A 23,529-nucleotide genomic window follows, 5' to 3' on the forward strand; every position below is an offset into this window, starting at 1 on the left:
TCACAAAAGATATAGTGAAACTGGAAAAGGTTCAGAGAAGGGGAACAAAGATGATCAGGGGTATCGAATGGCTTCCATATGAAGAGAGAGTAAAAAGATTAGGGCTGCTTAGAAAAGAGATGAGTAAGGGGGGATATTGTAGAGGTAGGTAAAATCAGGAATGGTGTGGAAAAAGATAAATGTTTATCCTTCCCATAATACAATAACTAGGGGTCACCTGATGAAATTAATAGGCAACAGGTTTAATACAAATGAGGAAATACTTTTTCACACAATCCTCTATCTGTGGAACTCATTGCCATGGGATGTTGTGATGGCTAAAAGTATAACAGGGTTCCAAAAAGAACTAGAAAAGTTCATAGAGGATAGGTCCAACAGGGGCTATTATCCCAGATGGTCAGGGATGCAACCCCATGCTCAGGGTGTCTAAACCTCTGACTGCCAGAAGCCAGGAGGGGAAGATGGGTGGATTGCTCCAGCTTCCTTGTTCTATACTCTCCCCCTGAAGCTCTGGTATTGGCCACTGTCAGAAACATTACTGGGCTAGGTTGCCATTGGTCTGACCTGCTATGGCAGTTTTAATGTTCTTAATTCCTATGTTCACAGAGAGACCTTTTCTCTCAAGTGTTTTGGCAGAAGCTGGAGTGAAATAGGGTGCTAAAACTTAAAAAGTTTAAACAGACTGATTAAAAACCACTTCTCTCAGGTGCTTAGGTTTTGCTTGTAATAGTCACCCCATTAATTCACCAGCAAAAAAACATGTAAAATGAGTAATGGTTTTAATATAAAACAAAAACAAACTTTCAGGCCATCACAAATAAAAGGCACAAAACTAATTTTAATGTCCTTTTCACATTCTGCTGCAGGAGGGGGAAGGTGGGAGAGGGAGGGATAAGGATAAAAAATAAAGTAATTTCATTTATTTTCAAACATTTTGATTTTCATGTTCTGGATTTTTTAATTTTGTTGTGAAGTCTTCCATAGCTAAACTTTATCATGACATTTGTCTTAGGGGAAAAAAAAATTGACAAAACCTAATTTTTTGATCATCTCTAACTAGAACCACATATACATAACTGTGTATTTTTAAAGCTGTAAGCATATAGCAGGTGTGGCCAAACCACAGCTCATGAGCCACATGCAGCTCTTTTACAGTTAAAGTGTGGCTTGCTGAGGCACCCCCCCCACACACACCCCCAATTCTCCATCTACCAGACTGGTGGGGAGCTTGGGGCTTCTGCCCTGCAACAGGGTGGTGGGGCTAGGGGCTTCTGCCTTGCAGAGGGTAGGGTCTCACGTTTTAGCCCCATTGGGGGTGGGGTGTCAGAGTGAAGTCCTGTGCCCCAGTAGGCGCTGCCCTGCAGGGCAGGTTGTGCCGGTCTTGTGGCTTTTGAACTTCTGAAGATTATCATATGCAGCTCAGAGGGTCAGTAAGTTTGATCACCCTGGCATATAGTCACAGATCTTCAAAGGTATTTAGGAATAGGAGTTAGGTGCCTAAATACCTTTGAGGAGCTGGTCCATAAATTCCCATTCAAGAAAAGTACTTAAACATGTGCTTAATTTTATCTACAATTCATAAGTTTAACCACAATCTTTGAGTTGGGGACATAATGCCTGTGCTTGCAATTCAAGATCTAGTAAGCTTTAAAACTATAAACAGTCTGGGCCCCAGCTCCCTCAGAAAGCACCTTGCCTGTTAAGTCCCATCATGGTAAGATTAACTAAGGCAAACTTGTTTTAATTTCTAAACCTGGGGTATTAGAAAATCAGAGGTGCCCTGGCATGGTCTTTCATTCTGTGCTTGTACCTGTGAGCTCTTAGGAACCTCTTCTGCCAAACTCTCTGCTTTGGATGATTCAGGACCATGAAGATTTTGTGTGGCAGCCACAGCACAAATAATAGTTTGAGACTTTGCAATTGGTAGCTTTATATTCCAGTACATTTTCACTTATAATTCGGTAAGGAGCCAGCTTCCATGGCAAGGGTCCTGAATAAGTTACTAATTATGTAAGGGGCTTGGGTAGAGAGATTAAAATGCTTTTGCAATAGGCAGGTGAGAATCCTGGTGGGGAAAGATTGATGGTAGAGGATCTAAAGTGATGGCTATGGGATAAAAAGGTTTGCTTTCTAAAAAACAAGTCCATTTGAACACCTGAGGAGTGAGGCACAGACACTGAGTGCATGTGTTTTTGCAGAGAACCAGACAACATAAAAAGGAAGAAGGTATTTTAAAATCACGTACAGGAAAAATATCACTCCAGTCAGCTTTGGGTGTAAGTCAGTGTTAGTTTAAAAATGGAAATACTCCCTTGATATAGTGTTTCTAAAAAGAGTTTATCTGTAATGTCCCAGCAAATATTGATCTTAGATAACTCGGTTTCTCCTCTTTGCCTATGCCAACAGGAATGTTACACACCTCAGTGCAGCTATGTAAGTGTGTGAAGTCCCTCTCTGCCTTGTCTTTTCAGTGCAGTTGGGAAGGAGTAGCAAAGAAAGGAGGATTATGGCTGCTATAAGCAGAAATACAGCTCAAAGACCCAGCGCAGCATCTCTTGCTGATGGAGAAAGGGTATGAAAACTGCTCAACTCTTTCATCTGAAAATATCCATAATGAAACTTGTGTGATGCTAAAATATATTTCACTCCAGGAAAGTCAGCTAGTGGTTAGGGCTTTAACCAAAGCCAAGTGAGCAAGCTTTAGTTTCTGAGTTTTCTTCTTACTGCTTTCTCCCCCAACAACCCACATTACATCAGGTGAAGACCACAGAAGATAATACTAGCAGGGTGAGACACCCAATGCTGATGGCACATTCTAGTGCAGCTAAGAGAACAAGTTTTATTCTAACTGCCTCAGTCCCCCAGTTATTAAGAACAGTACAGCATATGCCCTAAGGCACATCAGGAAGGGTCTCCAGCAGCCACCTGATGTTACTGCTGGTCACAAATCTGAGTTTTTTGGCAATAAAAGGGAGGGACAGTAGTGGAGAATGGCTAACTGGATGCTAGATAGACACTCATGGTAAAACCACTGCAAAAGATAAGCTGGGTGGCCTAATCAAAAGAGCACTCCGACTCAGGGAGCTGGGTTCTATTTCTGGCTCTGCCACTGGCCTACTGGGTGACCTTGGGCAGGTCACTTCCCCTCCTTGTGCCTCTATTTCCCTATTTGTAAAATGGTGACGATAATACTGACCTCCTTTGTAAGGAGCTTTGAGATTTGCCGAGTATGAGAGCTACATATTATTTCTCAGGAGTTAACACAGAACACCAGGGTTGTAACCAATAGGACTTTATTCCATTTTTATTTAAACCAAAAAACACCTGAGGTACAGTACACAAAAGTGTCTAAAAAAAATAGTTGAAAATTAATAGCTTTGAAGATTTGGGAAATTTTTAAATAAGAGGTTTCAACCTAATTTAAAGGCAAATTGTAAAGCAATAATACCTCTGTATGCTTCACTGCTCCTTTGCATATGAAGGTAGTCTCTGTGCTGTCCTTCATCTTACCCCCAAGTTGTTTTCAATAGATATCAGGATCTGATTCTTTTTTGGTGAAGGACTCTGGCAAATCTTTATGGTACTTGAGTGGTGAGAGCACAGCTCAAGCTGAAAGCTCTCCCAGCCCTCCTCTGAAGAAGGGGATATTGAGCCTTGGTCAGAGGCTCCTTTCCACCAGTAGAGCCACAGCTCAAGTTTCAGCACTTATCTGTCATGTCCTCAATTTAGTCAGCCAAAGTCCTCCAGCAAAAAGAACAAGTCAGACCCTGCTCATGCAGGGAAAGGGAGGTTCTGAATTCGCATCAGAAAGGAACAGCACAGGACACGGTATTTTGCTATACAGTTCATCTTCAATTTCAGAAAACTGACATTAAGGCTGATGATCAATACTGTGTTTGTAGCTTTTACCATAAATGGTTACAGGATGTTCATCAGATTTTCATAGATCTAGAAGGGTCATATAAATCATGTTAAGTGATTAATCTCCTTGCATTGCAACTAGAGTGTTATTAAATCCATCTGTCACTGTTCGTTCTGCTGACCCTCTGTAATAGCAGACACTGCTCCTTGGCCCTTATTCACATCGCTGATGCACACCCATAGTCCGTCTACTGATTCCTTCCACAAAGTGACCTGAAAACAGATCAAGAAGGAGAAGTATTAGCCTTAGTAAAATACCAGTACTCTTCCACTCCCGTCTTTTGGAGTCCACTATACCCCACATGGTCTTTCCCCACCACTGTTCTTTTCGTACGCTTTTTAAAAACCTCTCTGCATATTGCTGATTCTGGTCACCTCTTGATATGGCTCCTTAATTAGCCACATGATTGCGCCTAATGATAAAAGGTTCTTCATAATGCTCTCAACCCAGACAACTATGGACATCCTAATTCATAAGTTCTGACAGTTATAACTGCACAAGGAAGGGATGGTATGTTAATATCCTACATAAGACGCTAACTGAAGTTATATGTATAAGTCTTATTCCACCTGCCATCAAACAATACTGGACCGCAATTCTAATTATACTGCATCCCACAGAATGCTGCATTTCAATGCCCAAGAAAGGATTGACAAACTGCAGTGCTAAGTAGTTGAACAGGAGTTTGGCCTTTCTGATGAAGAGAACAGGAAAGGTAATGTACAATAAATAGGTAGCACTAGAATACTTAGGATAAGAAGGTTCCAAGATCGGAAGAAAGACTTAAAACATCTCACTTAGATTCATATGTGACTGGTAATGTGAAAAATGAAACCTAATACAAGAGACTGAATTTCCAGATCAAGGTAGTCCTCTCTGTGTGATGCTACTGCTGACCATCTCAGTTAGGTCAGGGTAGCTGGTTAACTGACCAGCAGAATCTGGACAGTGCAATTCCCTCCAGAATAAATTCTAACTACACCCCTACTCAAAGGACTGTATTTTTCAAAATACTCCAAAAAATTTAGCTCTCTAGTGTTTTAAAAATCAGGTGTTTAACTCTTTCACTGAATGAAAGCAAATCTTATTTTCAAACTGGCTTTAAAGTATTTTGTTAAGAGGACTGACTTGTACATCCAGTAGAGACAAGAATGAAGAAAGCCCTTAATGCTGGACTGTAGACTACACCAGAAGTCATGTTCTTGATATGGCTCAACTGAAAATTTGGAAAAAGTACCTAACAGTTCAGAGCTTAGGTTAGCATTGTGCTCCATCAGTTAGCTCTACTGAGATGAGCCACATGTAAAGTTCAAGCCACAGCACTCACTTTATTGTCTCCTCCTGACACAGCAAGAATGTTTGCAGTAATAGACCAGCTAACATGCCAGACTACATCATTGAACTTGTGCAGCAATTTTGGTGACCATGAATTTCCAGAGGCATCGTCGCATGTCCAGATGAACACTCTGCCATCCTGGGAAAAAGCAAAACAAGTCTGTAGAACCATTGGTGGCACATCGCAATAATGAAACAAGATTATCTGGGCTTTATAGCTGCACTCTGCTCACTTCAAAAAGCAGCTATAACATAATCTGAAAAAACAGTCATTTTATGTGCATTTGTTTAAAAACACCATGACGACAATAGTTATGGACAGTTTTTTTTTTTTTTTTTTAAAGAGGTCTAAATGAAAAATGCAGAAATATTAAAGTGCCGATCGGGTCAGAAAAGTAGCTATTGACATGTTCCACCTCAAGATTTCTGCTCTCTGAGCATTCTGGGTCACATCAGCTGAATTTTCTGCCATAAATATGTTCTTGTTACTTTTTATTCTGCCAATCTTACAATGCGAGCTGGTTCTTCTCTGGCACGTGCAGCAATGGAACTGTCCAATAAATACCAGTTGGAAAATCTTTATTACTGCTGAGGGTATAGGAACCTCAAAGGAGGACTGGACCCTCAAATCTCAGGTTGTTTGCAGGGCTAACAATTAGGGGGGAAATATTTTTATTTGTGAAATGGGCAAGTCTGATCCCAAGTCCTTAAGAGCTTTTCAGCTTAGAACCACACTTCCTGATGGGACTCCTGTACCCACTTTTCCTTACTCTATCAAATGGCTGTCTTTGCTGCACTGATCTACTCCTTCACTCTTGTCAACTATTACGTCTGTTAAGCATCTGAGCTCTTCAACTCTGTAGAAATTTCTTAAGGGAAGTAGTGGAAGCCTAGGACAGCTAAGTCCTGATGGGGCATAACATTCTAGAACAATGGATTGGCATGACGACTGGTTAGAGATGAAAAGCTATTTTATCTCTCCTACTTGATTACCTTTCATACAGCACAGCAATCTTGAAGTGGGTGGCATTGTCGGAGCCACCATGTTTCTCACGGATGAGAGTCTTACCTGTGAACAGCTGGCAATGGTACTTGTTGGCAAACCTATGGAGGGAGCCCAGGCTACATCTCGGACCCAGTCACTGTGAGCCTCCAGCTTCTGTTCTTCCTTCCACTGGCCATCTTCCTCTCTGAAGGGATTGTAAGACATATTCATGCAAAGAAAGGAGCAGCGGCAACATCCCCAACTTCTCAGCTGCTTCTGCCTTTCATCTCCCATTTTGAAAGGTATTATTTTGTAATGCATTCAATACTCCTGAGAGGGTGTCTGATTTATCCATAATGCTGGTAACATAAACATCCCTTTCTTCTCCCCCTCAGTGTAACACAGGCCTGACTTGAAGGGACAGTTGCTCTAGGGACAAGAAGAGAATTCAGTTTCCGTGGTCTGTTCACCTCTTGGCTCAACAGAGTTGAAATTATAGTCCAATAACTTCGGACACAGACAGTGAAAAATAAGTTCAAAGTATATATGCTTCTCGCTATATGCAGTAGGATTGTGTTGAGTATTAACAACCGTAATAATGCAATAGGATGCAAAAGTCATGGAACTGTTAAGAGAAAAGCTTTTAAAACATGGAAGGCAATATGGAATTGCTTAAAATATTAATTGAGATACCAACGATGGCATATAAAGTCTATTTGGTGGGGGATCAGCAAAGAAACTGTTCCCTTTTACAGGAAGAGGAAAGTCTCCAATTCAGACAGGGCGGATACTTACTTCCAAATCTTGATGAGGTTGTCACAGCCACCCGATGCAAATCTTTTGATGTAATTTGGTTTTTGGCCAGATGGCTGGTCTATAAGGCTTCCTGGTACAACTGCAGGGGCCCAGCTAACAGCGTTACAGCCGATCTGTGCAAGAAGAGAATTTCACTGTTCGATTTCTTACCCTTTAAAATTAAAGATGCTGGAGTTACACGAGATAATAGCTCTACATTCCATACTGCTCCAGGGGAGCAGGTATCCAGGGATGACTTCTGAATCTAAGTTTCCTACACAATGCTGTATTAAAATCTGATGAGTAAGCAGACCAGCTACGGTCTAACCTCAACACAACAGTTACTGAGAAGGCCAGGAGGGCGAGGGGTGGGGGAGTTTAGTGGACAAAACTACACCTTTCACATGCAAGTGGCTAGATAAACCAACTTCTGTTTTTACTAAGACAAGGTCAAAGCTGCAGCATTGTACAGCTTTAATGACTATTGTGAAAGGCAGCATCTGAAGTCACTGGGCAGAGCTAGCACTGCAATCATATCTCATTTCCATTTTATTTTACTGTCCACAATGTACAATAGCTTCCCACATATATTTTACTTTTAACAAAGACTCTGCCATGTTTCATCTTGGGAAACCTCCTCTCCTCACCAGGTGTGTGTCACTTCACCTGTTCTCTGTCTTGACTTGGAGTCTATAAGCCCTTTGGGGCAGCAACAGTGTGCCTATAGAGCAACATGCATGTTCATGGAGCTATAGAAATACACTTACAGTATGTGCATTGCTGATCTTTTTGATTTCCCACTGCCCATCGCCGGTGTAGCTCAACAATGAAATGGCCCCATCAGAGCTCCCACAGGCCAGGATCAAACCATAGTCATGTGGTGCCCAGCAGACGGAATTCACTGTCAGAAACATATTGAAGATCGGATTACTATCTGGTGACTGACTGGTATGACACTTTGGAAGCCAAGGGAAGGCACTAAGATGAAGTAAGTTACCTTTTAAAATCAGCTTAAGGGTCCTTATTGAAGATAAAAATGCTGCAGAGATTTTTTAAGAATAGTTTGAAATCCTGAGTTTCTTCTGTGACAGCTGTGACCCCAGAACAGAGCCAGGAGCTGCGTTTTAGGCATCAACATCAGATTCAGAGGAAAACAGAACAGCTATTTTGCTTTAAACCATATTTGTTTGTGCCAGGTGAGTACTTAATGGGAGCACAGCATACTACTGTGGTCTTCAGTGTTCCAAAACCCTGTTCCTTCCTACCAGGAATGGGAGTGATGCAGAGACTGTGTGTTCAGCATTGGCAGAAAAGAGTACTTGAGAGATTCTGGCCAGCACACAACAACTAGTGTGACCCCTTGCCACAAACTTCTTGTGATGATCCCTGGAGGGAGGCGATGGATGTGTGCACAGAGACCTCTTCAGCCAAAACCGCCCCCAACACCACAAAATGCATTTATCTGTAGTTTTTGTAAGTCTAGTCATATTCTGTTAATGAGCTGGAATCTTAAACCTTTAGTGTAAGCTTCAAGTCAGGCTCAGCGTTAGAAGCAAGTACTTCATGTTATCCAACAGCAGCTCAGTTGGCCCAATAAAGAGAGGTACACACCAACGACCCGATACTGCAGTCCTTACTCTAACTAAACTGACAACGCATGAAGCAGCAAGATGGGGCGCCTATATCTTTTCCACTCTTCCTCAGGAGGCTGAGCACAGCAACCCCCAGGGTCTTGTGGGTTTTTTTAAAAAAGGGAGACGATGATCCAGAAAGGCCTGCCACTCTCACAGAACAGCCTCTTTATAAAAAGCAGCACTGTAAACCAACCCCACCTATTCTGAAAGCATTCCTGCTATAGTGACCATATACCATTCTGTTTGTAGTGTGCTGTATTATACCCATCTAGCATGATCTTCCTGTAAGCTTGTTCAGTTAGGGATCCGTTGTTGCCGGACAGCTCACATAGCACACAATGCCATTCGTAGGATGTTCATGTTATATATAATTATATAATGAACTATCAAGACAGAGATTGGTCATATAAGCATTATATTGTATAACTCTTCTCCATGCCAGTTTAAGATGGTATTTTAGGAAATGGTCCTTTTTTCCCCTTATTTAATAAAAATGTTAACATTTGAAACCCCAGTCACCTTCCAACACCCAAGACGGTTAAAGAACATACACATTGTTATATGACCGATGAACAAAAAGATTAATTAAGATACAACTTGATCCCCTCTGCCCATTTGCACGGTTAGAACACTCCACGTACCCGAGGAGTCATGCCCAGTGTACTCATATGTCTTTTCCCAAGTGCCATTTTCTTCCTTCCAGACAATAACTTTCCTGTCGTAGGAACACGAGGCCAGAATATTTCCATACATGGGGTGAGCCCAGGCAACCTGCCACACAGGACCTTCATGGCTATAAGAAACAACATTAGTTGGGAGAGATAAGGAAAGCATGGCATTTGAAGAGGAGAAATCCCTTTCAATCTTGCCTTTTTCACAGCAAATTGCAAAGCAAATTTTTTTCATAAGCGACCACCAGACACCTCTGTAGTGTCAAGATGAAAGTGGGAGAGCAATGACGGGTGCAACTTGGATGCTTTGGTTAAGATAAAAACCCAAATATTCATTCACACACTAGTTACTAAGAGCGCATATTTATTTCTAGACTACCAGAGATGTCAAGGTTTCAAGTTATTTTTAACTCCACTCACAGTAATACAAGGAAAGTTTAAAGCCAGCCAGCCAGAGTAACTACTTCCCAGGAGGATCTATAGTGCACACTGCATAGTACAGGTATGAATTATTATGCACATCATTTTTTTTTTTTTTAAAACCTCACCTGTAGAATAAATATAAAATTAGAAAATTAAAGTTAGTTTAAGCTTGGTTAAAGAAATGTGTTGTAAAGAAAGGCTTAACTAGCAAATAAAAGAAAGAGTTTGAAAGAAATTAATTATAAGGCCAGAAGCAATGAAGTGCAGAGGATGTCTGGTAGGGTTGACTGCAATACGACAAACAGAATCGGTCTTATAAAGAGCCAACACAGATCTTCTCACCCCACATGCCATGTTATTTCAAAAATTAGGGCCTGTGTGAACCCAGGTGCAAAGGAGAAAACAAAACAAAAAAACGTTGGTCAACAAAAAGGAGTGGGAAGAGGTAGAGAGAGGAAAGGCTGTAAATCTTATCTGGATTAAGACTGGAAATAAGGGTGAACTGTCTCAATTTGGTTTTTAGCTGAAGTCAGTAATTGGCAATGACACCTCTTGTTTGTTAAAGGGTATAAAAAGTAAACTCAAAGGGTTCATTACTAACACCTGCCTGACCATGCTGGAGCCAACCAATATGTGTCTAAGTCCCACCAGGTTTAGCCCATTTGTAAGAATTTTGATCAAACACTTATAAACTTTTTGTTACTGTTTGGATGTGGTAAGTTGCTCATTATTTACACTTTTTAGGCATGTTTGGAGCAACTGTATAAATATCATTTGGTCTTTTGTTTTAATAAAGGAATTTATGGTTCATTAGTGTCTTGATAATATCCTGCATAAATCATAATAATTCCAATATCATCCCACCAAACACTGCCATGCCAATAATCTATTGATTAGTTACATGAGATTCTTTTTCATTTCACTTACTCACCCTCTCAGGTCAGCTATGAGGATCTGCCCTCCATTCCTTACATCAAAGATTTTTACAGATCTGTCAGAGGAGCAGGTTGCTAATCGAGTACCATAATAATCCATCTGAGCATCATGCTGGAAGATAATGGAGATTCCCATTAACATCTGCATACTCTTGCTGCATTAATAAATATTATAGATTTTATGCTTTAAAAGTAGCTGTAACAATTGTGAACTGTTTACCAAATTAGAGCAGTAGGATAAAAAGGTTAGACAGCTTATAAATTATCTTGTTCACATAAATCATTTCATTCCCCAGAGATATTTTCTTGCACTAAACACAAAAGAGTTAGCTATTAAAATACAGATATTAAAAGTATTTTACACTTCTCTCTGACTTGGGTATATCACTCCACTACAGTAAAAAGTAGTAGTGTCTAGTAGTTAGAGAAGAGACAGGAAGTTGGTACTCTGGAGTTCCAATCTCTGCCACTGACTCTGTAGCGCTGGGCAAAGTTACTTAATTTTCTTTATTTCAGCTTCCCTTTGTAAAATAAAAAAATCCTGACCTACCTAACCTGTGTACTCAGAGGCTGCATTAATCAATGTTTGTAAGTCATTTTGAGATCCTTCCATATAAAGCACCAAAGAAGTGCAGAGTTATTGAGGGAAGTCCCTGGTCTTTTGGGTAGAAGACTCATGTTCTGAAGTGCTATTATATTCCTTATCTAAGGATGCATGTACACATTAAATCTTCCTCAATTTCATTCTTCCGAGTTCTCTAAGCAACAGCCTACATTCTTAGGGTTGTTAGTTTTGTTGTTGTTGTTTGTTTCTCAGCAGTAAGTCCCTGACATCACAATGAGAGCTCTACATTGTTTCTCCTTCCTCAGCCAGCTCCACTTCTCTAGTTATCACCAAATGAAATAGGCTTAACAGCTTTCCATACTGTCTTTTGCTTTCTTTCATCCAAAGCTGTAACACATCCCCTTACCTCCCTGTGTGTACTACTCACTCACTCAAGCTGTCACTAGGAGGTGCCATAAAGATAACCTCATTGAAGTCACTAGGATTGCACGGGAGCAATGGGAGCAGCATTTTCCCCACTACTACGCTTAGAACAAATCAAAACAGTTTTGCTTTACCAAAGAAAAAATCCTCAGCTTTTATTTAAAAAAAAAAAAAAAAAAATACTTACAATCATGTCCTCATGAGAGGTGTCCACAGTGTTAATTACTGACACCTGGGGAGGGGAAATAATTTATATTTAGTGCAAATGCCAATTTGGAGACAGAAACTAACCTAGTTTAATCAGAGGCGATTTTATATTAAAATACCTAGGTAAGATGTTTTCACCTATACTTCACTAAGATATAACCCATTTCCATCCAATAAGAACTTTGTCTCAAGTCAGTCTTAGTTTATCTTTGCAAATGTTGTAGTTAAGGTGGAGAAAGTACAAATAGGCATGTTTTGTTCTGGGTTTTTGTAAGTGTGAATTTAGCACTGACTCCTCGAGAATTAAGTCCTCTCTTTTATTAATGAAAGAGATAAAGCCCAGGCTCTGGCAGTGCAAGCTTCCCCACATTACCCTACCAATATTTTTGCCTCTGTCCTGGAAGAACCACGTCTAGAGGAGGAAGGACAGATTGATCTCCCTGGCTAGTCTTTGTGTCATAGTGCCAAGAGTTTGGAAAACTGAAACCAAACTCATTTCACAGCCATGGCCTGTACAGCCATCAGCTTCTTACCCAGACTGGACATGACGTAGCAGTGCAGAAGTAAAGGATTCTACCCATCAATCCCTTGAACTGTTCAGTCTCCCTAGTAAACTTTTTGGGGATGAAGGACAAGAGGGTATCTTCACCAGACATTCAGAATGCAGGACGTCCCCACATTCTGACTTCATTCACCTGGCACTGCTCACTTCAGAATACCAAGCAGGGTCAGCCTTTTTGCATCTTGCTAACAGTCCCTTTGTAAGAAGGCAACAAGACTACTAGGTAGCAGCTAAAATAAGGGGCAGGAACACCAGAGTTTTACTCCAGTTCAGACAAACAGGCCACAAATAAGTCACTTCACCTCTCTGTACCTCATCTGTAAAATACAGTTCTCCAGTCTGTGAAACAGGGTTAATGATACCAAACATCCCTGGGGTGTAAAGTGCTATATAAGGGCATGTCTACACTTACAGTGTTGCACCAGTGCAGCTGTAGCATTTCAGTGAAGACATGACTATGCCAACAGGCGAGCTGCTACTGTTGGCATAGTTAATCCACCTAAGTGAAAGGCAGTAGCTATGTCAATGGGAGAAGCCCTCCTGGTGGCACAGGGCTGTCTACATTGGGGGTTAGGTCGGTATGACTACGTCACTCAGGGCTTGTCTACACTACGCAGCTTTTAGCGACAAGGATGGGTCGACACAGCCTTCTAGCTAAAAGTCAGCATGTGTGAATGCACTTTTGCCGACAAAATACTTCGGCAAAACTTTTGTCTTTCGCGGGGGGGAAGCTTTTTTAAGTACCCGCAAAAGATGAAAGTTTTGGCAACTGTGCAGTGTAGACAAGGCCTCAGAGATGTGGATTTTCCACACCGACATGGTTATATCAACACAACTTGGTAATGCAGATCAAGCTTTAGGTATATAGCAGGCATATATCACCTGTCAAAGACAAAGTTCAATAGGGCTGTTAAAGCTTATGTATCTTCTAAGGAGGCCCTGTAGCTTGTGGGACAGCCAAGAGCAGCAGCCGCTGGGGCTACGCTTCTGCTTCCTCTTCAAATAAAAGATTTATGTTATCTTCTCTATCCTACACTCTACTCCCTCGAATTTTGTTATTTGCGACCAATCACACAACAGGGTAAACAGGAGCACAGGGGCGTAAGGGGGCAGGGGAACTACTGAACTGGAGCAGCAAGGGGCTGCTGGGGCATGGAGACATCCCCCGGCCAGGGCCCTGCAGGTGGGAGCTCGCGAGCCTACGACAGACGAGGAAGTGAGGGGCCCGCCCTCGCTTCGGCCCAGTGTGAAAGCGGCGAGACACCCCCCGTCAAAACCCCTCCTGGGATGCGGCGAGAAGGGCCCGTCCGGGGGAAGCCCGCGGTGGATCTGCCGCCGCGCGCAGATGCGGGGAGAGTCCCGACCCCTCGAGGCCCTGGGGTCATTGTCTCCCTCCCCGGTGGAAATCAGCCGCTCGCGGGAATCTTACCATGGCGGCGGCACTACGGCTGCTCTGGCGACAGGCCGGGCCAGGCTCCTGCGGCTGCTACCGGCGGTTCTCAGACGTGGCAGCTCCCGGTCCGGCGATGAAGCCGCCCCGGTCGGGCACATGAGCCCCAGGCTCTTCTTCCCGCCACGCAAAGGTTCCGCCTGCCGCTGAGGCCCAGCTCCCCTCCACGTCCCGCTCAGTGCGGTCACTCCCCGCTGCAGGATTGGCTTCCTTAGCCACTGCCGCCTCTCAGGCCCTGCTTCACTACTGCCCAGGGCCGCCTGCAGGCAGGCTTAGCTCCAGTTCCCTAGCCTGTGGGGAGTATTCGCCTCCCCAGTATGAAGTTAATGAGACAAAGGGAGGGGGGAAGCTCATTCCTAAAACATTCCTCGCAGTGACGTAAAACTTCCCAGGGGGCCAAATAGCATGTCCTGCTGCATTTCCCATTTCTCCTTTAAAATGGACCAGCCCCCTCAGGCGGCTGTCTCTTTACCCAGATTAAGGGCTTGCCTCCTATGTTTCCCAGACACAGAAGCCAAAAACCAGACAGGTGGCAATCCTAGGACAGGTAGGGTAACCAGACAGCAAATGTGAAAAATCGGGACGGGGTGGGGGGTAATAGGAGCCTATATAAGAAAAAGACCCAAAAATCAGGACTGTCCCTATAAAATCGGGACATCTGGTCACCCTAGTTGTTCCTGATTAACTCCAGGTGTGGACACTGAATCTGGAATAAAAATGCCTCGTTCCTGTTTCACTGAACCATAGAACAGTTAATTAGGAACAACTTCACATGTGGGCAAGCCCTAAAGCGCTTGTTTTGCTGTCCTGTTCCCATTAACTCAATGTCTTTGAGAGAGCAGCACTAGTGGGTTAGAGTTGGCATGAATTAACAGGGCCCAGCCATACTCTTTGAGATAGGACAAAATCTCAACTGAAACAGTCTCAAACTTATTGGAAGTTCACATCTGGCTAAAAACATCTTTATAATCAGCTGAAACAAAACCCCAGCTCCAAATATTTCTAAACTTTGGCCAGCATGCACTAGCCTCTCTAATAGGATTACCAACTTTCTACTCGCACAAAACCGAACACCCTTGCCCTGCCCCTCCTCCGAGGCCCTGCCCTTGCCCTACTCCTTTTCCAAGGCCCTGCCCTCCACTCACACCATTCCCCCCTCCCTCTGTCACTCGCTCTCCCGACCCTCAGGCTACATCTACACTGGGGAGGGGGGGATTTAAGATACGCAAATTCAGCTACATGAATAGCGTAGCTGAATTCGACGTATCGCAGCTGACTTACCCCACTGTAGGGACGGCGGCAAAATTGACCTCTGCGGCTTCCTGTCGACGGCGCTTACTCCCACCTCCGCTGGTGGAGTAAGAGCGTCGATTCGGGACGCGATAAATCGATCCCCAAGAGGTCGATTTCTAACCGCCGATTCAGGCGGGTAGTGTAGACCTAGCCTTAGTCATTTGCTTATTTTCACTGGGCTGGCTCAGGAGGCTGGAGTGCAAGAGGGGGTGAGGATCCAGCTGGGGGTGAGGGCTCTGGAGTGGGGCCAGGGATGATGGGTTTGGGGTGTTGGAGGGTGCTCTGGGCTGGGGGGTGGAGCTAAGGGGTTCGGAGTATGGAAGGGGGCTCCAGGCTGAGGCAGGGGATTGGGGTGTGGGAGGAGGTATGGGCTCTGGGCTGGGGGTGTGAGTTCTGAGGTGGGACCAGAAATGAAGGGTTCAGGATGCAGGAGGGGGCTCTGGGATAGGACAGAGGGTTGGGGTGCAGGGGGGTGAGGGCTCCAGCTGGGGGTGTGAGCTTTGGGGTGGGGCTAGGGATGAGGGGTTTGGGGTGTAGGAGGGTGCTCCAGGCTGGGACTGAGGGGTTTGGAGGGCAGGAGGAGGATCAGGGCTGGGGCATGGGGGTGGGCTCCGGCTGGGAGTATGGGCTCTGGGGATGAGGGGTTTGGGCTGCAGGAGGGTGCTCCAGACTGGGATCGAAGGGTTTGGAGGGCAGGAGGGGGATCAGGGCTGGGGCATGGGGCTGGGCTCCGGCTGGGAGTATGGGCTCTGGGGATGAAGGGTTTGGGCTGCAGGAGGGTGCTCCAGACTGGGATCGAGGGGTTTGGAGGGCAGAAGGGGGGGCTCAGGGCTGGGGCAGGGGGTTGGGGTGCAGGCTCTAGGCAGCCCGTACCTCAAGCAGATCCCAGAAGAAGCTGGCATGTCCCCACTCCAGCTCCTCCACAGAGGTGCAGCCAGCCAGCTCTGCATGCTGCCCTGTCTGCAGGTGCAGGTTCCTGGCCAATGGGAGCAGTGGGGGTGGTGCTTGGGGCTGAGGCAGCGTGCAGTGCTCCCTGGCTGCCTCTACACAAAGCAGCCGGAGGGGGGACATGCCAGCTGTTTCCCAGGAGCCGCATGGCATGGAGGCTAGCAGGGACCCTGCCAGCCCCCTGTGCGGAACTGCCAACCAAACAGTTATCAGCCTGGTCAGTGGTGCTGATCGGAGCCATCAGGATCCCTTTTGAACCGGGTGATCTGGTCAAAAACCGGACACCTGGTCACCCTATTCTCTAATACTACTGGTTGAGAGCCATGACTATAACCAGACCCTTAACTCCCAGTTTTTAAAATAACTGTTGAAAGTTTCTTCCAGTTATTAGAACACCACAGTTTGCATCTAAAAGGTTAGCTTCTCAAAATTGCTACCTGTAAGGCCCCAATCCTGCAATGAGCTTCCAGGCAGCCACACAGAGCTCATTCAGCCACACAGAGCTCAGAGCTTACAGGAGGAAAAGTCTCCTGGATTCTAAATAAACGTAAAGTCTGCTGGTCCCTAAGACAGACTTTTACCCTTTTGCATCTCAAACCAATCAATAATTGGGATTTCTGTGACCATTGTGTGCAGAATAATTGCAAATGTGAAACCCTAGATGGTCACAGATTTGTCATGCTATAATAACTAAATTTTTAATCCTGATCCTTACTCCCAAAGGTCTCAGAGCACTGCAATAATAAGAAGGGGGAAATAATATATAATAAAATCACTTCCCTCCTATAATAAAATATAATGTTACTGGGCATCTAACACCAAAAATATATACACGGGAGAAAAATAAATGTGGGGCAAATAGTGGTCATAGCAGAAATCCTTTTGTAGGGGAGGGGGAATGTTTTGAGTTATCAGTTACAAGGAGGGAAGGTCTCTGACAGATGTGAAGGGGTAAGATGCAATTACTTAACAACTTAAGATACAACAGTGGGACCTTAAGACGATGTTATCCCTTACCCCTAGGAGACAGTGCAGTCTAGTGGAGAGGTCCATGGACTGGGAGTTAGGCATTTCTAATTCTGGCATTCGCACTGATCAATTTGGAGAATTTGGGTAAGTCATTTAATGTTTCTCTGTCTCAATTTCTCCATCTGTAAGGTGTTGAGAATGATATTTATTTTCCTCTATAAAATGCTTTCAGATCTTCAGATGAAAACTGCTATCTAAGAGCTAATATTGTACCCCACGAGCTTTAAAAGCCCCAAAGACCTATTTACATTAATCTTCAACCCTACAGACACCCAACCTGAAGACTGCAGGGCAAGTGTAACATGATTGTAGATTGCTGAAAGCAGTGCTTTTGCATTCTGGACAGCTTACTAGTGAAGATGATCTATTAGGAGGGAATTAGAGGAACTGATCTTGCTCCTTGTACAGTTCATCAAGGCCACCTGAGTGTGCTTTGCAAAGGCAATCTTCTCATCATGTACTCCCACCCATGCATCCCCAGAGCTAAGGTCACTGTCTCTGCAGTGCTCTGAGACCAGCAAAACAACAGATTGGAAAAGTGAACCTGAGTCTGTTGTGGTTTTTGTGTGTTTTAACAATGCCTAGCACAGGTCAGGCCCTGGTCCATAACTGGAATCCCTAGGCATTATCATAATACAAATAAACAATAATTATGTAGCATGTAGACTTAAAAAAAGCACAGATATTTTTGTCTAAGCTACTAACAACACCTGAGATTATAAGTGAAAAATTTTAAACTAACTTTTTTTCCACCATTAATTTTATTTACTTTTTGCATTTCACTCAGTTTGGACACTGAAAACTATTTGTAGGTTTCTCTTTCTGGTTCTCATGCAATAACACAGTGTTTGGGTTTGTCCAAGGTTTAAATCCAAACTAAAAGCTTTTAACATTTTCATGAAATGAAGACAAAAGTTTTTATTGAAATTGTTGTTTGTAAAGAAAACCTACATTGGGCCTAAAATGACCTGACATGAGGCTTTAACATGTATAGCATTAGCATTTATAAAGCTCTAAAGTTTGTCTGAGGTTGTTAATGCTGTTTTTAAATTCTTTATTTGTTGCTGAGCCTGAAAGAAGGAAGGATGGTTTGTGGATAAGGCCTGGGACCTTGTGGGTTTAATTCCCATGTTTGCCATAGACTTCCCTTGTAACTTTGGCTAAGTAATTTTGTGCCTCAATTCCACATCTGTAAAATGGACATACTAATATTTCTTTCCATCTTTGACTGTGTTGTCTTTATAGAATTCTTTGGGCCAGAACTGTCTTAGTGTAAGTAAAGTGAGTAGCAAGCTGGGACCTCTAAGTGATTATAGAATATAATAAAGAAACAATCTCCTTATGAAAACTTGAATAGATTATAATATTGTGCTAGTGTGACAGCCACCAGCTTGGCCAACCACTAGGACCTCCAGAGCTAAATGGAAAAGCTACCACAGCTTGAGCTAAAGAGCCAGGTTCTGTGGGTTGTAAGACTCATATCCTCTGCGAATTGGGCATGGAGAGGGCTGTATAATACAATTGGACCAGTAGATTACAAAGGGACATATTAAACCATCATGTACATTTTTCAGTTTTTCTTGCCTCTTCTTTGCTGTAGACCAAGGTGTTGGGGTAGACAGAATCCTTCTGTTTTCTCAGTCAGCCCTGTTCATTTAGTGATAATAGCACATAAAACAGCATGTACAGTGTCACACTTCAGCACAGTAAAGCAACCATAATTTCACCAAACTCAAGATTATGGATGCCATGAATGAAACAGGAATGCCAGCAGGAGAATGTTAATCATAAAGGAGAATGCTTCTGTTCACCTATCAATAGCTTGGCAATCGGTAGTGTTGGGAGAGGGAACGCAGAGAAAGTAATGAGTTGAGAGAGAGAGAGAGAGTGTGTGTGTGTGTGTGTGTGTGAGAGAGAGAGAGAGAGAAAGAGAGCAGCTGCTTCTGCACCTTGTCCCTATTCCGCTCCCTGCTGTAACTTGAGAGGCTACAAATAACTGTCAGCAGGTGGCGCCCTTAGCTCAGTCTCTTGGGCTCCGGGCTATTTATATCCAATGATTACAGTGCAGGGGCTCAGCTTTTCCAGCGACTTCTAAGGGGGGGTAGAGAGGAAACCCTTCCCTCCCCCCCCAGCCTCACTGTGTCCCTTCTGTCGCCATATTCTCCATGCAGATCTCCAGCAAGCAGCACGAAACTTCAACACCCCCTAAAAAATCCGGGCTATAGTAAGGGGAGCACCTTCCAGGAGCTGCAGGGCAAGATGACTAACGTGTCCTATCACATCTCTAACCTCCTGGAGAAGATGACATCCACTGACAAAGATTTTAGGTAGGATCCCAGCTGCTGCTTGAGATTAGTTTGGGGGAGATCTTGTTAATCGCAACACACTAGTTAGGGGTAGAAAGGTGTATATATGCAAACCCATACAAGGGAGAGATCTTGTTGACTGCAACTAGCTCAACCCTCCTAGAGCAGAGAGGGGTTGTTTTATTAATTGCAGCTGGTACAAAACCCTAAAAAAGAGGAGATGCCAATTGCAAAATTCCTTAAGGGTCAGCTGCAATCAGCGCAACCCCCTGCCCCCCAAAGGGTCAGGAATCTGCTGCATGTTCCGGGATTGATTAGTAAACACATGAATGCCCAAAGTAAGGGCTCCATGGGTGGTGGTGGGGAAGCAAGCTAATTTTTTTTTTTAGTTTATCTTACAAGTGGTTAGAGATTTTGCTCTTATTTTTATAGTACTCTCTCCTCTCCTCTCCCCTCCTACCCCTCCCCCCCCCCCGCCCGAAATGAGGCCTGAGAGGCACTGGACAGCAGCTAGGGGAGAAAAATCTTAATCAGCTGCTATTATCTGGGAAAATATCTGCTGTGTTTTCTGTGCTGTTCAAGAAAAATAAAAAGGCATATGAGGACTTCTTTTAAAAGAAGTTGGATGGTGGTGGTCCTTCATCGCTGGTTTATTTGTATGTGTTTGGAGGGGGGTGAAGAAACCCACTTGGAGTTCAGTGTAGGTCAGGGGTAGACAACCTATGGCATGCGTGCCGAAGGTGGCACACGAGCTGATTTTCAGTGGCACTCACTCTGCCTGGGTCCTGGACACTGGTCTGGGGGGCTCTGCATTTTAATTTAATTTTAAATGAAGCTTCTTAAACATTTTAAAAACCTTATTTACTTTACATACAACAATAGTTTAGTTATATATTAAATACTTATAGAAAGAGACCTTCTAAAAACGTTAAAATGTATTACTGGCATGCGAAACCTTAAATTAGAGTGAATAAATGAAGACTCGGCACACCACTTCTGAAAGATTGCCGACCCCTGGTGTAGGTGAAGCATCAGTCATAAGCCGGGAAAGTTGATACGGAGTAACACATGTAGTTTCTATTGGCCTGAATAAATGATTAAGTAAAAGGCTAAGATATCCTAACCTGTTAAAGAGGAACTAAGGGTCACTATTATCAGGTAGTTAGGGTCCCAAAATCAGGGCCGCCCAGAGGGGGGGGCAAGTGGGGCAATTTGCCCCGGGCCCCACAGGGGCCACCATGAGAATATAGTATTCTATAGTATTGCAACTTTTTTTTATGGAAGGGACCCCTGAAATTGCTTTGACCCAGGCCCCCTGAATCCCCTGCCCAAAATATAGATATTTTTATGTTCAAAGAAAAAACAGAAATTAATATTTTTTTAAATATGCATCTGCAACTTAAACATTGCAGCATTGTGCTAGAGAACCCTAAGTGAAACTGACTAGAAGGAAACATGCAATTTTCTCTTTTAATTGTCCAAAAGGAGAGAAATGCCTAAACAGAACAAATAGTTTAATAATGAGATAAGCGAATTAAAACAACTTCTATTTTAATAATCTCAGGGCCAAAACTATGCCCTAAGTGACTTCTGTTGGCATCAGTGGGATTTGTTCTAGAGTATCAGAGAACCGATCTTAAAATAGAATTTGATCCTAAAATATTACTAGTAGCTTATTCAGATTTTTTTAATGATTTTATTTTAATTAGAGGTTCTTTAAATTAATTGTCCTATGTATGTATCATCTTACCATCCGTGCATGCAGTTGGATTTTGAAATACCTCTTTAAGGAGTACTTCAATTTTATTAGTCATGTTTTTGTCATGTTTTATGTGCAGCATTTTGCCTTTGAAAAGTGTTTTATGAAATTTCAGTAAAGTTTAGCACATGTACCCAAGGATATGGATACAGCATTACAGGTATTTGCTGTGCTCAAATCCTTTATTTTTAAACTATATTGGCATGTTGAGGAAATATTTTGTTTCTGCCAAAATACTTCTTTAAATGGACCAAGATGCTCTACTGCTTTTATTCTTTTGGGTATATATGTTTCTGGAAAAGCAAATAAACCTTGTTAGACTTTGGAGTCAGTGGTATTAAAGGTGTTCTATAAATAAAACGTAATAGGCGTGTTTAAAATCTTTCATAGTGAATCAGCAAATTTTTTACTCTATTGGAATTCTGCAAACTGTACCTCTGCCCCCAGCCAGGATGGGTAATGTTTATGCCAGATAGGAAGGTTTGAGGTACTTTATAAAAGAGTACCTATAAAACAGTATATTGCTGTTTTTGTTTACAGCAGTATAACTTCTAGAAGAGATGTCTTTTTTTTTTTATGACAAAATAGATTTTTTTTCCCCTAATGAAGCTGATGATAGAGTAGCTTCATTAGCTCTTAGTAAGGATGTTTACATGTGTTTTCCAGCTTTGTGCAGACTTCCAATTTAAAATGGAGCTAAATAGTCCTTGCTTAATCAAAAATAAAGTCAAATATTATTTAAATTGTAGATCAGTAATTCCTCTAATTCTCTCATCTTCAATTTCAATATTAGTAGCATTGGTGGGGCTACACTGGTTCAGAAAAACACACATTTTTTCAGTATAGGAAAGGCCTCTAAGGAGGAAGTAAACAAGAGAGAAGGTTAAATTTGCTGATGATACAACCATTCAGATTTTTGAAGAATACAAGAAACTCCAGAAGGATATAAACAAACGGAATGATTAGACAGAACAATAGAAGTTTAAATATAGCCTAGATCAGTATTTCTCAATGACCGATCCATGCGGCGCCAGTCCCTGAGATCTCCCTGACACAGTTTAGGAAGGCAGTGAGCTGGTCCCTGGTATCAAAAAGGTTGAGAAACACTAGCCTAGATAACTTTAAAGTGCACTTCTAGTCTGAGGAGTGATTATGTAAAAGTGGCACTTTCTTTCTCAACAGATTTTCTCTCTGTGTAATCCGCATACTAACTGCTTGTTTGAGTGAATAAAATAAGTTTTTACCCGTCAACTTTGCAAGAGAGTGAGCTAGATTTTATTTTTGTCTCGTGCATTATCAACAGAATTGTTAGCAAAGGTATAGTTGTTGGACCACGTTCTGCCCTCAGTTTTATAATTGTGCCTCAGAGTAACTGAAGGCAGAATCTGTCTGTCAGAAGTTTTATTACTTGTAATGAAGTGTAAGCTAGAAAGAACCTATCTGGATTTTCAGACCCCAAGCTGATTTTTGCAGGACTGGCAATTAGAAAACACATTTTGTTCTAGTAACCCGAGAACATTCAATCTGAAATCATTGAGACAAAGTACATGTGAAATGCCACAATACCATTTTTTATAGTCATGTTTCAGAGTAGATTTGAGGGGAGAGAATAACTTAAAATTCTCCTGTGTCTTGGCTCACTTAGTTCTGAACTAGTTGAATTCTTTGCCACCAATTTCTTCTGCCTGAGTTCCCCTACTTGTCCAAACCGGGGTGGGGAAGGGAGGGACTACTTTCTCAACTAACTCACAGGAGGGTTGTGAGGATTAATTAGTTAGTGTTCAAGTGCTTTCCCTATTCGTGCCATGTGAATACTAAATTTTATTCTCCATACTGATCTCTGTGAAATGTATCTGTGTTTACATACCAGTCAACCTATTGTTGATGTTCCTTGTTTCAGATTTATGGCCACCAATGACCTGATGATGGAACTGCAGAAGGATTCCATAAAGCTGGATGAAGACAGTGAGAAGAAAGTTGTGAAAATGCTTTTAAAATTGCTTGAGGACAAAAACGGGGAGGTGCAGAACTTGGCTGTCAAGTGGTAAGATCCTCTGTATGGGGTAACATACACGTTATCAGCCATGAAACTCAAATAATCCAGAAAATTCTTTAGAATAGAGCCCTAGGTATACAGTGTCTTATAGCTTCCACAGTGCCAGGTTTACAATGGCGCCAGTGGCTCCATGGAGCCGGGCCCATGCTCAGAAGGGGCCATGGCCTATTCCACTTGCACTGCGTCCCAAGACCCCGCTTGTCCCCCGGTGCACCACTTGCTCCTCTCGGC

The 23,529-nt window shown here is 42.9% G+C and overlaps 2 protein-coding genes across 2 annotated transcripts in view; one reads left to right on the top strand and one right to left on the bottom strand.

The window, feature by feature from the left end:
- Window positions 1–3,276: 3,276 nt before the first annotated feature.
- Window positions 3,277–14,161, bottom strand: SEC13 (SEC13 homolog, nuclear pore and COPII coat complex component). Its single transcript, XM_054033701.1, has 9 exons — window positions 13,887–14,161; window positions 11,876–11,920; window positions 10,697–10,812; window positions 9,313–9,464; window positions 7,805–7,938; window positions 7,038–7,171; window positions 6,327–6,447; window positions 5,250–5,396; window positions 3,277–4,134 (listed from the first exon to the last, which is right to left on the bottom strand). Exons 1-9 carry the CDS (start codon window positions 13,887–13,889, stop codon window positions 4,024–4,026), a joined length of 963 nt encoding a protein of 320 aa, XP_053889676.1. The 5' UTR covers window positions 13,890–14,161; the 3' UTR covers window positions 3,277–4,023.
- A 5,112-nt stretch (window positions 14,162–19,273) lies between these two features.
- The window catches only part of LOC128840001 (cullin-associated NEDD8-dissociated protein 1-like), a 32,813-nt gene continuing 28,557 nt past the window's right edge, over window positions 19,274–23,529 (top strand). The window contains exons 1-2 of the mRNA XM_054033419.1: window positions 19,274–19,504; window positions 23,143–23,286. Of these exons, the coding sequence (XP_053889394.1) occupies window positions 19,437–19,504; window positions 23,143–23,286 (212 nt within the window). The 5' untranslated portion in view covers window positions 19,274–19,436. The remainder of the gene's footprint in view (window positions 19,505–23,142; window positions 23,287–23,529) is intronic.

Source organism: Malaclemys terrapin, chromosome 7 (genome assembly GCF_027887155.1).
Source record: "Malaclemys terrapin pileata isolate rMalTer1 chromosome 7, rMalTer1.hap1, whole genome shotgun sequence".
Classification (NCBI taxonomy): Eukaryota; Metazoa; Chordata; order Testudines; family Emydidae; genus Malaclemys; species Malaclemys terrapin.